This window comes from Ustilaginoidea virens, chromosome 3, assembly GCF_000687475.1.
Source record: "Ustilaginoidea virens chromosome 3, complete sequence".
Lineage (NCBI taxonomy): Eukaryota > Fungi > Ascomycota > Sordariomycetes > Hypocreales > Clavicipitaceae > Ustilaginoidea > Ustilaginoidea virens.
The window spans coordinates 3,773,508-3,787,490 of record NC_057318.1 but is presented as its reverse complement, the minus strand read 5'-3'; the positions used below and the strand labels follow the sequence as shown (position 1 = coordinate 3,787,490).

Below are 13,983 nucleotides of genomic sequence, written 5' to 3'. Positions count from 1 at the left end.
GGGTCCGTCCGTAATCAGACAACCCCAATCTCGGAAGCGCCAACTCTCCAGTATTGTTTGTCAGGAGTCCCAACCTTTCGGCCAAACTCGCAATCAAATATTCAAACCCAAGACGAGGCTCAGTGCGCAAACCGGCTGGCTGAGAGATGCCTTCTGGGCTAAGCCAAAGCCACAGGAAAAGCATCAAAATGACTCAACAGGCCAAATCAAATAGGTACAAAGAGAGGTATTGCAGAATCAGAATGACCGCTGAAAATGTGGTTGCATACCATTACCATAACCAACGCCTGTCGATGGTATTATCGCCATAATCAAACGGGCTTCGATTGTGTCTAGCAAGGTATCGTACATTTTTGCTGTTAGCTATTACGTTGCTCGCTTTCCTCGGGTTCCCTTGCATAGGATCCAGCCTCAATCGCGGCATCCATCATCCTGTTGCCACTTATAATGCTTGTGGTACAGATGATTATATTTCGACGTCCTATGGGTTGTCAGTGCAATCCAGGGCAAAAAAAAAAAAAAAAAAGGAAAAAAAAAGGAAAAAAAACGGATGGATTTCCTTGCACGGGCTTCAACAAACCTTCTTCCTTCTTGGCGATGAATCGGAGAGCAGCAATCTCGGAGAATGTAATACCGCCCACAAACACCACAAAAACAGTTTGCTTAGCGCCGCCCCCGGAAAGAAGAGCTCGTGCCTTGACCGCCTTATCCTCACCCTTTTGCAGCTCGTAAAATGTCTGACCTCGTACGTGCTTGACGGCTTCATCGAACCCGTGCCAGCCCTGGGTGGCTGCCCCAACGGGAGCCATGCCGGCACTCGTAGCGCTGCCTCCTTTTGCGAAAGACGTCAGATATTGCTTCTGTAGGATGCATTGCACCAAGCGAATGGAAAGTGGTGCATATCCGCTATATACGTAAGAAATGTCGTTGGGGCTATCCTCTTGAACCTCGTCAACAATAAGCCTGAGCTGCTTGCGCAAGTACGTGTAGTTGGTCTTCGTCCCGCTGGTATTTGCATTGCCGCTTGCCATAGGAATCATGCCAGCGAGGGGGGATGATCGGGACAAGAATAGCTGCAGCTTTTCCAGATTGTGCAGGGTTAACAGATGCTGGTAGCCATAGCCATGCAAGATGAGCTTGCGGAATTGATCAAACTCTTTTGGCTTGACGCCTCCCGAGATACACGAGTATATGCAAAGGACCCTCAGAGTTTCTCGCAATGGTGCGTCTCGGGCAATCAACTCCTCTATGCCGTCGAACTGAGAGGAAGGATCCGCTCCTGCCGCGAGATTCTGTTGCACCTCGAGAAGACCTTTGAACTGATCGGTCCTGGTATGTTTGATGATTTCCTCGGCTATGCCAGTGTGTATCCGAGCACTTCGATGCTCTTGTTGGTATCCAGGCAGCTGGCCAACGAACTCCTTCAGCTCAGCCAGCGTCTTTGTCGTATGCTTACTTTCGTAATCGGTCTGTACCTGTTGCAACCGTCGAGCAACCTTGTTCAGCATTCCGCCTACAATAGCAAAGTTGGCGTTTCGTAATTGGTCGTACAGTTTATCGCTCGAGTCCAATAAGACGGTTTCTTTTCGACCTTGGGTGGTAGCGGCCGCACCTGATCGAACGGGAGCGCCCACGACGGTTGTGTCAACTTTTGTTTGCTTGTGCTGTATTTCGAATACCTCGTCGATAAGACCTTCGTAGGTCAGCTGTGTGAGGAGGGGAGTGACCAAGTCTACCTCGCGATCGATGATGATGACACTTTCACTCGTTGTGCTCGGCGTCAAGCCAGACCTATTCGAGCCGCTGGTGTCCTCACCTGCCAGATGTTCTTGTCGCATGCGAACCAATAAATCACACACTTTTTTGGAGAGATCGCCTTTACCAATGATGCGAGGAAACAAGCCATGATGTTGCTGGATTTCCATCAATGCCCTAGCCAGAAGAAATGTTGGCGTGACATCTTTTGACAGATACAGGTCTTTGAAGGAGTCATCCAGCTCTAGAGAGAGTACATCCTTCTCCAAAGGGAAGAACGATAGTGGTAGCTCAGATATGTTGACATCGCCCAAAACGCCCGCTTCTTCTAGCAACTGGTCCGACACCAGTGTGCGCCGAGGGACCCAGAAGATGTGAAACTCATGGGTTGTCTGACTTTGACGTCGCACTCGTTTGAGCTGGTCTACAAACGACACCCGAGTAAGTACCTAATGACAAGTCTTCCACCCAAAGCGAGGGTTTGATGGGCGGGCGGGCTTACTAGCTATGGCATCGGCATGAGAACCGCACTCTCCTCGAGCTATGAAGACCACGTTATGTTGACTCGTGTCCACGTTGTCATTCTCCAGTATGAAGAACTTGTCCACTCCATATTCTTGCAATGTGTTGACTTTTACAATGGTTCCCACAGGGCCGACTAGGCTTTTGTCAAAAACGAGATTCTTCTTTCCACGGACCTGCTAGGATTAGTGATGGGGTAAACGCAACGGTTGAGGTGTTTGGCTGAACGACGATGGAGGCGCATACACCTTCTAGCAAGTAGAGGAGATCTTTGCGGGCTTTGTTTCGGATCTGCTCCGCGTCGAACTCATTGCGGGGGGCCATCACGGCTCATTAGACCAACTGGGAGAAGCTCAGCAGCGAACGAGGCGTGAGCTTCACGTCGAGTGGAGGGGGCGGTGACGAGCAGCTTGTACATAATTGATTCTGCCCACCCTTCTGATAAGCTTGGAGGTAGGTTAGGCAGGAGGTACCTAACGTTGACCCTGTAGGGCGGTGAGCAGAGACGCAGGCAGGCAACCCCAGGCGGAGCCACCCAACAACGACGTCATCACGGACAAGGATAACGATAACGATCCGAAGAAGTGCTCGAAATGATTAAGAATGAAAAGACAAGAAACAGAGAAGAAGATGACCAAGAAGAAGAAGATAAAAAATTACGCTAGTTGCACAAATACAAAGTCAAGGCCGATGTTTAGTCCGTGGAATGTCCCATTCAGGCTGGGCGCTTTTGCTGATCCGACTACAGCGCTAAGCGCGCTGCAAAGTAGTACGTGTCACGACTCTCAGAAGCTCTAGGTCTCTACCTTAGATACCTAGGTACCATAGACCTAACCTAAGGGATGGTTGCCTTGTATAACCAAAACAGTAGGTATAGAAGTATTTAACGAAACACGGAACCGTGCTATGTGTAAGTCAAATAGCAAGAATCAGGCCAAAGTAAATCCAAAAATTTCCGACGTGACGTGCAACTAATCAGAAGGCTACCCATCCCAAGAAATGCTAACGGTGCCTACATACTAACCCTTCTGACCCTCCTACAACAGGAACTCCAGGACTATATAACTACCTACCTAGGTAGGTAAGGTAGGTAGTCAAGAGTAATAATAAACACTCAAATCGCCATTCGAGAGCCGCATAATCTAGCACAATGATGAAGTCCTCTCTGCACGCCGAGACGGGTGAGAAAAGATAGACAGCGGATGCCGGCTTCTCTCGAAAAAAAAAAGACGCAAGATGTGCCAGTCACTCACTCGCATGAGCATGGTTTTGCAGGTTGCTGACTTGAGCCCGGTTCGACAGGGGGCCTTTGCCGAGCCTGTTTTTGAACTGCATGATTTCCTCGCGGGTGTCGAGACCCATCTTTCAAACAGTGTTGTCATGAAACAGAAACTCAATGTCCCGCGGCCGAAGCCGGTTTCCCTTGACAAATTCTTCATTCCCAGGAGGACGCTCATTCTTGGAGTTGCTGGTCAGCATGCTTTGTATGCTCATGCAGACGCTCTCTGCGCTCTGTACAGGACTCCACCCCTGGCTATCAAGCAAGTCGAGACATATAATGCCGTTTGAATATATATGAGGGTGGATGGGAATCGGGCGGTCGGGTTTCATTTCAAAGGTGACTTCGGGCGGTTCTATGTCGCGATGGAATTAACGTCGGAAGTCGGAAGCTATGGTTTACGAAAGTCCCGATTGACGTGCCGTATCAAGACGGGCAAGGGCAACGACATACCTATAGGATACGACTGGGGGAATTGGAATTTGAGGCGGAATGTCTGGTTCGCATAGAGCGGGTTCGAATCCAGGACGCGAATGTCGAACGCCCAGTCCTTGAGATTATCGCCGTCAATGAGCTCGATCCCGGGTGGAAGGCCCGACTTTTCAATCTACCGTGGGGTAAGGTAAGTGAGCAGATGATGTGACATGGCAGTATGGTCGATATGTGTTTCACTTGTTTGTCGGAGGAGTTGAGCAGTGTACAGCCGAGCTGTGGAATCACAAACCTTTTGGCGCTCCTTGGCCACCCGTCTCTCCCGCATATGTGTAGCCATGATCGCGATGCGAGGGCCGCCTTCTGCCCGGTGTTTGCATCAAGACGAAGTGGAACGAGGAATCAGATTCCCAGAGGTACGGGAGTAGACGTTGTTGCAATGTTTCCACCCAGCGCCCGGCGTGGCCGCGCCACGGGGCAAAGGGGCAGAGGGGCAGAGGGGCAGAGGGGCAGAGGGGCAGAGTGGCAGAAGGGCAGGAGCGCAGAAGGGCACATAAGCTGGTCAGGCGAACGGCTCAACTGGAATTAGCCCGCGAACGAAGCCCCCAAAAGCCGTGCCACATCAGTGACCCAGCCAGCCGTCGTTGATGTCGCACCGTGCATCAGTACTCCGTAGACTAAGACATGGCTTTAATGGTACCTAGGAGGCAGGTACCTTAGGTACCTATTGAAGCTGGTGTTTCCGTCTTGGCGAAATCAGAAAGTACTTCGACACGGTCGGTACCAGTACCTCTCGACTTCTGCTCGCCTAACAGCCAAGGTTCTTGACGCGTCATTTGATCCTTGGCTTGCGCAACTATCCCCTACAAGTGCCAGAAATGCCACCAACCCTCAAGTACCGGTACCTAGCCCTGGAGGTACTGACCTCAGGCTGTTTTACGAGGTGCCTCCAGATGTCCGGGCTGATTGACCTCGGCTTGACCTTTCTAAATTCTCTTAGATAGGTACAGTAGGTACCTTACCTATCTGTTCACACTCCCTTTTCCTGGGAACCTCTGGGTCATCTACGATACCCACCTGCCTGGTACAATGCAAGTAGACTGTGGCGTAGGTCCCAACCGATATTCGGTTCTTTATCCCTTCATCAGCTCAGTTCAGTCACCAGACCCGCCCAGTTTCCGATACCTCACTTACACTTCTACACGCGATATGGCTGCCATGTTCGTGGTGTATATCTTTGCACAACTGGAACTCTCTTAGAATTCCATCATAGAGGGTCCGACGTGAAATCAAGTACTCCGTACCTTCTGTTTTTCCTCTGGTCGTGGTGGGTCGAGTAGCCCATTCGCGTGGCTGTCAAAGGTCACTTAACCATCCACCGACTCAGCCACTCACTTTGCACTTGGATGAGGCTCATCCCCACCCAGCCACACACCATTACGGAGTTCCAAATCAAACCATGGCTCTCCAGTCTCCACTTGCTCCACTGATGGCGCTTACTCAAACTGCTGCACTTGGAACAGCAGTTCGGATCCTTGTCCAATCATTTACCCCTCCAGACGTCGGATACGCACTTGGACGGGCCTTGGATGAGGGCTCTTTGGTTTTAATTAGTCTGATCCGGTCTGGTGCTCATCCCACCCTGATATTTATTCCAGCTCAGCCGGTCTCTTGGAGCTCAACCACCAAACTCGCCTGTCGCTCACGACCTTTGCGGACATAACCCCGACGCACCTCTCGCAATCACTTGGATTTTTGCGTTCAGCCGAGATTTTCACACGCAGCCAACGCTTAGTAGTTGTTTCGGAAGAGCACCGGTTTGCCTTGGTTCGTCAGGCTCTAATCCGAGGTCGTTCCCCACCATCCACCAGCTATGAGCTGTAAGTCCAACTTCAACACACCTCGGGCTGCCTGCGGGCATCTACAATCTCTTCCCGCTTTTCACAGACTTGTTCCGAATCCTTCGCAATGAGTACATCAAGTCATAACAAACCTACCCACGTAGATGCTGACATCTGCTCCTCTCTCAGTCGCAGGGATGCTGCACCGGCTTCACGGCCAACCGGAGAGCTACGAAAAGAAGTAAGTACGTCTCTGTTTGATGCGCCGTGATTTGTCCTTGACCATGGAAAATGCCCCCTGACATAGCATATTCCCCGAAAAAGATCGAAATACAGATTTGGCAGAACTCTCGGTGCTGGTACCTATGGTGTTGTTCGCGAGGCCGACGGTCCAACGGGGAAGGTGGCAGTCAAGATTATCCTCAAGAAGAATGTCAGGGGCAACGAGAAGATGGTTTACGACGAGCTGGACATGCTGCAGAGATTAAAACACCCCCATATCGTTCAATTTGTCGATTGGTTCGAGTCGCGGGTAAGGATATCCCCCCCCCCCCCAAAAAAAAAAAAAAAAAAAAAAGAGACCTGAAAAGTCAAGAGGTGCGCCTGACGTCGCGCAATGACAGGACAAGTTTTATATTGTCACGCAACTGGCAACCGGAGGAGAGCTTTTCGATCGAATCTGCGACCAAGGAAAATTCACAGAGAAAGATGCGTCGCAGACTATCAAACAAGTCATGACGGCCGTCGACTACCTTCACGATAATGATGTTGTTCACAGAGGTACGCCACAGCGGCCCCCATGCTACTATTTTACCTTTGCGGTGCTTCAACGGCAACTGACCTATTGCCCATATACAGATCTCAAGCCGGAAAACTTGCTGTACCTGACGCGCGAGCCTGATTCCAACCTTATCCTTGCCGACTTTGGCATTGCCAAGACTCTGGACAGCAAAGAAGAGACTCTGAAGACCATGGCTGGTTCTTTCGGCTACGCTGCGCCCGAGGTGATGGAACAGAAAGGACACGGAAAGCCAGTCGATATGTGGTCCATGGGTGTCATCACATACACGCTACTCTGCGGGTACTCGCCCTTCCGCAGCGAGAATTTGCGGGATCTTTTGCATGAATGCACCGCCAACCCGGTTCCCTTCCACGAAAGATTTTGGAAAGACGTGAGCCAAGACGCCAAGGACTTTATCCTCGGGCTCATTGTTCCGGACCCTCAGAAGCGCTGGACCAGCAAAGTAAGTTTCTCCCTTTGGCAAGACTGCCCAGTCTCACCGGAGTACGCAAGAAAAATCCGGGAACGAGGTCAGCTGGGGGATGCTGGCAAGAAGTCAATTTTTAAACAGCGCACTATAGGAAGCACTCGGCCACATCTGGCTAAGCGGCAAGACCGCCACAGACCACGACTTGCTTCCCGAGCTCGAAGCCTACCGAAGAAGATCACGCCTCCGCCGCGCCATCGAGATCGTCAAGCTCCAGAACCGCATCCAGAAACTCAAGGAGCACGAAGAGGACCCCGCCAACTCGGACATGGGCGATGCCGCCGCAACCGGGTCTGGGGACTCCAAAGCCTACGGCTCCAGATTGCATGCCCTGGGGCTGTTTGCTCTGCGGGAGACCCAGCAGAAGCACCATGACATGCAGGTCGAGGAGAAGCTGGAAAAGGAAGGCAGGCGGCGCAGCTTCGACAACGCGTAGGACGACGTCCGGGGCCTTTTGTTGGAGCCAAGGTGCTGCATAAAGGGGATGTGCAGTTTACGGCGGGTGCCATTTTCATCATCACCCTGCTCCTTATTTTGTTTATGTTATTTTATTATTATTTTTTTTTCTTGTTCATCCTAGATACTTTCCGTTTGCGCTCGCAGTGGCCCAACTGTTCCAATTCGACGGCCGTCGCAATCTCATCCGCGTCTCCGTGCGTTTCTGCTTACTCCACCTCTTGCCATCTCGCCGTCTCGCAAGGAATAAATGCTTGCTTGACGACGATCCCGCGCCTCGTCTGCAAGCTGTGCCGCGAATAGATTCTAGGCACGCGCGGCTTTTGTCCCCGGAGCCTCTGGTCTGTCGCACCTCGGACCGTGCCGATACCGATGCAAAAAGAGGCCCCTGGCACAAGGGAATCAAGACATGGAAAGTAGAGCCACCCTAGCAAAAGACATCGAGATGAATAGAGCAAAAGCATCAAGACACGGGAAGTAGCGCCACGCCACTCAGCCAAGATTCGCGATGCGCAAGGCAGCCGGAATGACGCCGGGGCCGGTCTGAACAAAGACACCATGCCTCTTGTTCAGATGGCCCGTGTCTGGGCCGTCCGCAGACGGGCTATCAAGCAACTGATACGGAGGAGGCTTTTCACTGCTACGAGTTGCCGGCTCGGCCGCTGGGCAACAGTTTCGGGGCCCTGATAATAATCGTGAGAAGACTTTTGAAATTTGCCAACAAGACTTGCACGTATGAGACGTGACTGCTATCCGTTCACGCGAGAAAAATGTCATGCTCATCCGATACATGATTTCGTTGAAACCGAGTGATGAATGATAAATGCTGCGCCTCGGGGGAAAACAAAGCCATTGCTCGAACGCTACGTTACATGGAAAGAAAATTGTTCGCCTGCAGGTCATGTGTACCGAGGTGTAATAACAAATACGACGATCAACTTCATTTCAAGACAAAAAGACGACAACAAAACATGCAATTCATCTCGAGTCGTCATCGTAACTCACGGTTCAGGCGCATCGTTACTGCATCATATCAGCCAAGGCATTTTCGCGCAGCGTTTCATACCGCTTGGCGTCGAAACGGGGTCGGTTCCAGCCGCATGCTCGCAAGCGCTCAATGCGGGCCTTGATATCCAGGTTTCTCATCTCTTCACTGATGGGCGTCAAGGTTGAAGGGATCCGGCAAGCTGCCATTTCGATGTCGAGAGTAGTCATGTGCGATGTGATTTGTCGACGGATGCTGCTGAGGATGGTGCAGAAGCGATGAATGGATCTGGCGTGATAGAACGGGTCGGCGTCGTCGGGCTCGCCGGGCTCTGGGCCCAAAGGCAAATCCTCAACTAGGAACGCCGCAGGCGGGGTTGGCTGGGCGTTCTTGAGGATGGATTCCGGATAAACTGGCTCCAGGGAGGATCGACGCAAACACTCGTCAAAGCCAAGTGTAGGGCTGTCCGGCCGAATGATGGGTTCGAAGATGAGCTGGTCGCAGAATGAGACTTTCTTCTTCTTTGATGCACAGGGTGAAGTGCGTGGATGTGGTTTGAAGACATCCTCTGCAGAGCCCAGGGATGGTGCTGGAGATGACATTCTTGTAGACACGGTTGACCCTGATGCGCTCGACTCTGAGGCCGAGTGAAGGCTTGAAAAAGAGGTAACCAGCCTTGGGGGGACCCGGCTCGTGCTTCCCTCAGCCTGTTTCGCAGCATCTGAAGCAGCACTGTAGTGCACGTACGATTGTCTCAGCAGCGAAGCGCGGTGTGGTGAGGATTGATGGATGGCGCGAGCTTGCATCTCAAGCGAGGCGGCGGCGTAAAAGTGCAAGTAGAGTAGATGAACTGGGTTTGCTTTGCACTTGTCGTGTACCGCGTTAGTATGTGGCGTGCTCAAGTTTCACTCGTGGCGAAGCGTGAATGAAATCCTTTTGGCTTGGCACTGGAAGTGATGGAAAGAGATGCGAAAAAAAAGACTTACAAGCTTGTCGTCATTCTCAAGAATCTGATGGCAGTGAGTAGTACATCGTCTGAAGTGCCCATTGATATACTCTCGCTTGATGTCACGCAGAGTCAACTTCCAGTGTGCGATTCCCCGCGGAGCAGATTTCAAATCCCCCCTTGCCTCCTGCTGCTTTTGTTGTTGCTGTGGTAGTCGCTGAGGCTGCGACTGTTGTCTAGGTTGAGGTTGAATGCGAGCTCTCGGCGCATTTTGCGGCTGCGGAGTCGACGACGCTCCGTTAAAGCGACGCGGTCCTTCCTGGTCAGCGGAGGGAAACAAGCTGTATCGTTTTCCCTGGCACTCGGTGCTGAGTGAAAGAGGGATCAAACAAGCCATGACGGTATATGATTGCCGCGCTGAAGAGACCTGGTGATGAAGCGGGATGGGATTGTTTTTGATCTGCCCGGCGGCAACAGCGATTCGCGCGCGGTGAAGGTACCACAAACAACAGTTTGATGCTACAGTGATAACGAGGAACTGGCTGAAAGAGAGGAGATGATCCAATGGCTCAAGCCAGTCGGGCAGCTTGCAATCACCAGCAGGTGTGCTACTAAGCCAAGGGGGTTGAAGATGGGCTCCGGTTCTCGTCAGCTTCTGGACCGGATGATGCTTGAATCGTAAAGCCTGCAAGACTTTGCCCAAGACGGACAAAAAGGAAACATGGAGGTCTAGTTGTGAGCTTGTTCCAGCCTCTTTTGCTTTCGCGTGGACTTTTTTTTAGCTTTTGACCTGTTTCAAGTACGTATGTCCGAGTACTATGGGGTAATTGTGAGAGCAAGTGGAGGCCCAATGTGGGTATCTGAAGGATGCCGACTGGATTATGGGAATTCCGAGACTGAGTTGCAGCAAACCGAGATATTTTCTTCTGCGGCCAAGATAGTACCGCTGACTGACTGATGGCTGATTGATTGATTGATTGATTGATTGATTGATTGATGAAGGTATGGAGACGCGGGGGCCGAGGTACTGGACGGGCGCAAGGTTCTCGGAAAACGACAGTCATGAGCAGCAAACTTTACTGTGACGACGCACGTGTAAACTGTCGGGAGGGGTCCGAGACATGATCTTGTGCTGTATTTCAGCTCGTCAAGTGGAAGCGGCAGTCATGACTGACTGCTCAAGATGGGGGAGACGGGGAGTTTAGGGAAAATAAACGTGAGACTTTGCTTTGCGATCTTCCTCCTTCCCCCTGCCGCTGCCGCTGCCGCTGCCACGCTTTTCTTTTTGCTTTTTTTTTTTTTTTTTTTTTTTTTTTTTTGGGTTTTCTGCTCCGGAGTCTGCGGTGCGTCAAACACCCACCCACCCGATTCGAAACACGCAGTTGCTGCTCCGTAGACGGCAAGAGGTCTCCCGTGTCTCAGTCGCCACCTGCTGCACACATCGAGGCGGGAAGGGGGGCAAAACAAAAAAAAAAAATACAAAGAAGGGATGAGAAGGCAAGAGTGGGCTGTGGCTTTTGACTACTTGGGAAGGGGCAGCCCTCGAAACTACTGGGTACTAATCTAGAATCTGGAGGGTGTACAGGCGACGACGGCCTTCTGTAGCAATGACGGCAGAGTACGGAGTACTACGTATACCTTCGGCGTTGGGAAGTTCGACCGCTTTGGCCAGGAGACACCTCGGACGGTAAGACCCATGCCCAGTTCGACTTTTTTTTCCCCCCTTCTTCTTCTTCTCTTTCTGTTCCCTTTCGTGCAGCTCAACGGCCGCAGACAAGCCACCTGGCGAATAACCCTCCAAAGCTCACACAGCCCACCCCACGCAGCCCACCCAGCTCACCTGCCGAAAAAGCAAGGGGCATGCATGGGTGGATGTCGCTTGCCTAGTCTCCGGCAAAACGTTGACTACTGTAGTAGGACAAGGCAGGAGCAAGGCAGGAGCAGGAGCAACAAGAGTCAGGACCCGCAGTCGTCTGCAAACCTCAGGTCAAGTCAGATCCGAGTCTCAACTCAGGTAATGTACCAGGTAATCCTCCCCAGTTGAGCTGCAGGGAAGGGGTGGTGCCTTGTCCGGCCCCGCTACCTCTCGTGTTAGGATGTTAGGACGAGGAAACAAAAATGCCCGTGCTGTGCCTTGCATGGCCGAGGACGCGGGAGTCCCAGGAACCCGGATCCGGGCCAAAGAGACGCCAGCACCGTATGGAGAAACTCGGTAGCGGCTCCACAATAACCCAAGGTAACCTGACGGGAGTACGGAGTACTTCTCCGTGTGGTGATGGATTACCAGACAGTTACTAGACGTCATGCTTGGAGACGTCAACTGCCTGCCTGGTATCTACGATATCAGGCACAAAAAAAAAAAAAGGAGAGCGGGGGTTTTGCAGCAGCAGCATCGGCCCGCCCCTTGCAGCGCAGCTTTGTCCTCCACGGAGTAAACGTCACGCGGTGCCGGGCTTCTTGGTGGGGGCGGCTGCTTGATGTCGTCCGTCTCGGGTTCCTTCTGAACTGAAACCTGGTCGCTACCGGCTGCACCAGACGACAAACAGTTGTGCAAGGCTCCGATTGACCAGACCAGCTGCGCAGGGAGCTAGCTCACTTCAATTCTTCCTCCGTGGTTCTGTCTGGTTCTGTCTGGTGCTGGCCTAAGAACCTTGTGCATGCGAGGAGTCGAATGCTGACGACATCGCCATGTCTTGTTAATGCAACGCTCGGTGGCTGTTTTAAGCATCCAGCAAGCAATGCGCTGGCCTCTGCTGCGCCTGCGCAAGGAGTCTGGTAGGATGCATGTACCTATGTACATGTGTGCTAGCAAATCTTTCCGCTTTTGTCTCGGGACGGCACATTTCAATGGCGCCCCCTCTCTCTCTCTGTCCCTGACGGCAACAGCAACGGAGCAACGGACGTTCCTTTCAGGCGGCTGGTGGGCTCTGGAACCTCGTTCCCGCCAATCAGCACTCCGTATGCCTCAAGCCTCCGTCTGATACCTGCCTGCAAGAGGTAGGCATGCCGCAGGTCTCTACGGATATCTCGTAGAGAGGAGAATCACGCATCAAGGTATGAAAGCTACGTAGCTATGATTTTAGATAATGAGTTTTGATAACCGCGGATCCCTTTTCTAGCTCCTAGCCTCCTAACGTTAAGTAGCCAGTGCCTAGAGCCAAGTTCTGGGTTAACGGTGCGAAGAGCGCGAAATACAACCGATCATCAACTGAGGTTTGCTTTTACCTAAAGCGTCCGCTACGGTGATGGGTCCTTCATGCTCTTGGAAACCGAGGACCACGGTGGCCAGTGGCAGTGACGGGACAGTGGGCATGGTGGCCTACCTGTCCCAGCCATCTTGTCAGATGAAAACAGCTGGTAAGGTCTCACTCCAACCTACTCCGTACTCCGTAGATGCTGAGAAATCTCGCTGCCTTGGGAGACAGCCGACAGCTGCCATTCCAAAGACCCCTCGGCGAACCTGGAACATGACCGTCGTAATCGACAAAACGTGAAAAATGGCTGGTCAGACGGGACAATGAGTCAGCATCGCAAATCAACCTCAAGGCTCGGCCACCCGTGGCAGTATCAGCTGGCTCCTGAGCATTGACCGTTGACCGTTGACCGTTGTCCAACCGTGTGGCTAGCGGATACCGAGAGCCTGGGAATAGCGAAAATTGCCAAGACGTGTGCAGTCTGCTTGGAACAGAAGGAAGGGCGCGCGGGTCTGGTGGCATTGTGCGACAAGGGAGATTCGACCGAGGCCATCTTTAGGCATGACGATTTTCCGCCAACAACCCTGATGCGAGGGTTTATCCAAATCAGCATCTCAGATGCGCCACAGGGAAACATTTGGCATCGGACCCGGTATGTTTGCTGTCAATCTCACCCTTGGGCTAGATGGCATTCCCCGTCACCTTGATTTTCGCTCGCAAAGGACGGCTGTATCGCTGGGGCATGTGGCGTTGTCATCAACGGGAAGCCAGTTGACCGGGATAGCCACTAGGCTTGAGTACTCCGTACGACGCTTGAGTACGACGCTCGAGTACGATGAGGTATTTCGTAGCTGTTTCCTTTCCATTGCGAAGCGGCGCGTTGCAACGAATGTTTCCATATTCGGTACATGCAAACATTTTTAAAAGCCCCTCTGGCAAGGCTAGGTTGGTCAAAAGAGATCAGCTATTCTGCGAAAGAAGACGACGAAATGCGCCAGAGGGGCCGGAGTAGCAATGCTTTTTTCCCCATCTATTTATTATGCACCCTAGGGTCTAGAGGCTGGTTGGGAAATTGGTACGGAGTATAGACTCGTTCCTGAGCAGAGGTCAGTCCTGTTTTCTCAATGACTTGGTTGTGAATTGCGGACCTGGACTTGAAACTGGCCATCGATTTGGTACTGTACGGATGTGAGTCGCGGTACTTGTTCCACTGGATGCTGGTACGTGGCTTGCTTCTTTGCCCCGTTGCAGAGGCTGACTGCGGTTGCACACGGGATGATGTCGGGTCTGATCTGATGGATGGTC

At 52.1% G+C, this 13,983-nt stretch overlaps 4 protein-coding genes across 4 annotated transcripts; 1 reads left to right on the top strand and 3 right to left on the bottom strand.

Moving 5' to 3' along the window:
• Positions 1 to 359: 359 nt before the first annotated feature.
• Positions 360 to 2,601, bottom strand: UV8b_03920 (uncharacterized protein; the record flags this gene model as incomplete). Its single annotated transcript, XM_043141418.1, has 4 exons — positions 360 to 481; positions 581 to 2,179; positions 2,258 to 2,453; positions 2,524 to 2,601. The coding sequence occupies 4 exons, from the start codon at positions 2,599 to 2,601 to the stop codon at positions 360 to 362; spliced, it is 1,995 nt and encodes a 664-aa protein (XP_042997352.1).
• A 1,041-nt stretch (positions 2,602 to 3,642) lies between these two features.
• On the bottom strand, positions 3,643 to 4,328 carry UV8b_03919 (uncharacterized protein; the record flags this gene model as incomplete). The annotated part of the gene is made up of 3 exons (XM_043141417.1): positions 3,643 to 3,911; positions 4,010 to 4,163; positions 4,281 to 4,328. The coding sequence occupies 3 exons, from the start codon at positions 4,326 to 4,328 to the stop codon at positions 3,643 to 3,645; spliced, it is 471 nt and encodes a 156-aa protein (XP_042997351.1).
• A 1,533-nt stretch (positions 4,329 to 5,861) lies between these two features.
• On the top strand, positions 5,862 to 7,533 carry UV8b_03918 (uncharacterized protein; the record flags this gene model as incomplete). The annotated part of the gene is made up of 6 exons (XM_043141416.1): positions 5,862 to 5,868; positions 6,019 to 6,070; positions 6,154 to 6,361; positions 6,453 to 6,609; positions 6,688 to 7,073; positions 7,192 to 7,533. The coding sequence occupies 6 exons, from the start codon at positions 5,862 to 5,864 to the stop codon at positions 7,531 to 7,533; spliced, it is 1,152 nt and encodes a 383-aa protein (XP_042997350.1).
• A 1,040-nt stretch (positions 7,534 to 8,573) lies between these two features.
• Positions 8,574 to 9,881, bottom strand: UV8b_03917 (uncharacterized protein; the record flags this gene model as incomplete). Its single annotated transcript, XM_043141415.1, has 2 exons — positions 8,574 to 9,404; positions 9,525 to 9,881. The coding sequence occupies 2 exons, from the start codon at positions 9,879 to 9,881 to the stop codon at positions 8,574 to 8,576; spliced, it is 1,188 nt and encodes a 395-aa protein (XP_042997349.1).
• Between the last annotated feature and the right edge of the window lie 4,102 nt (positions 9,882 to 13,983).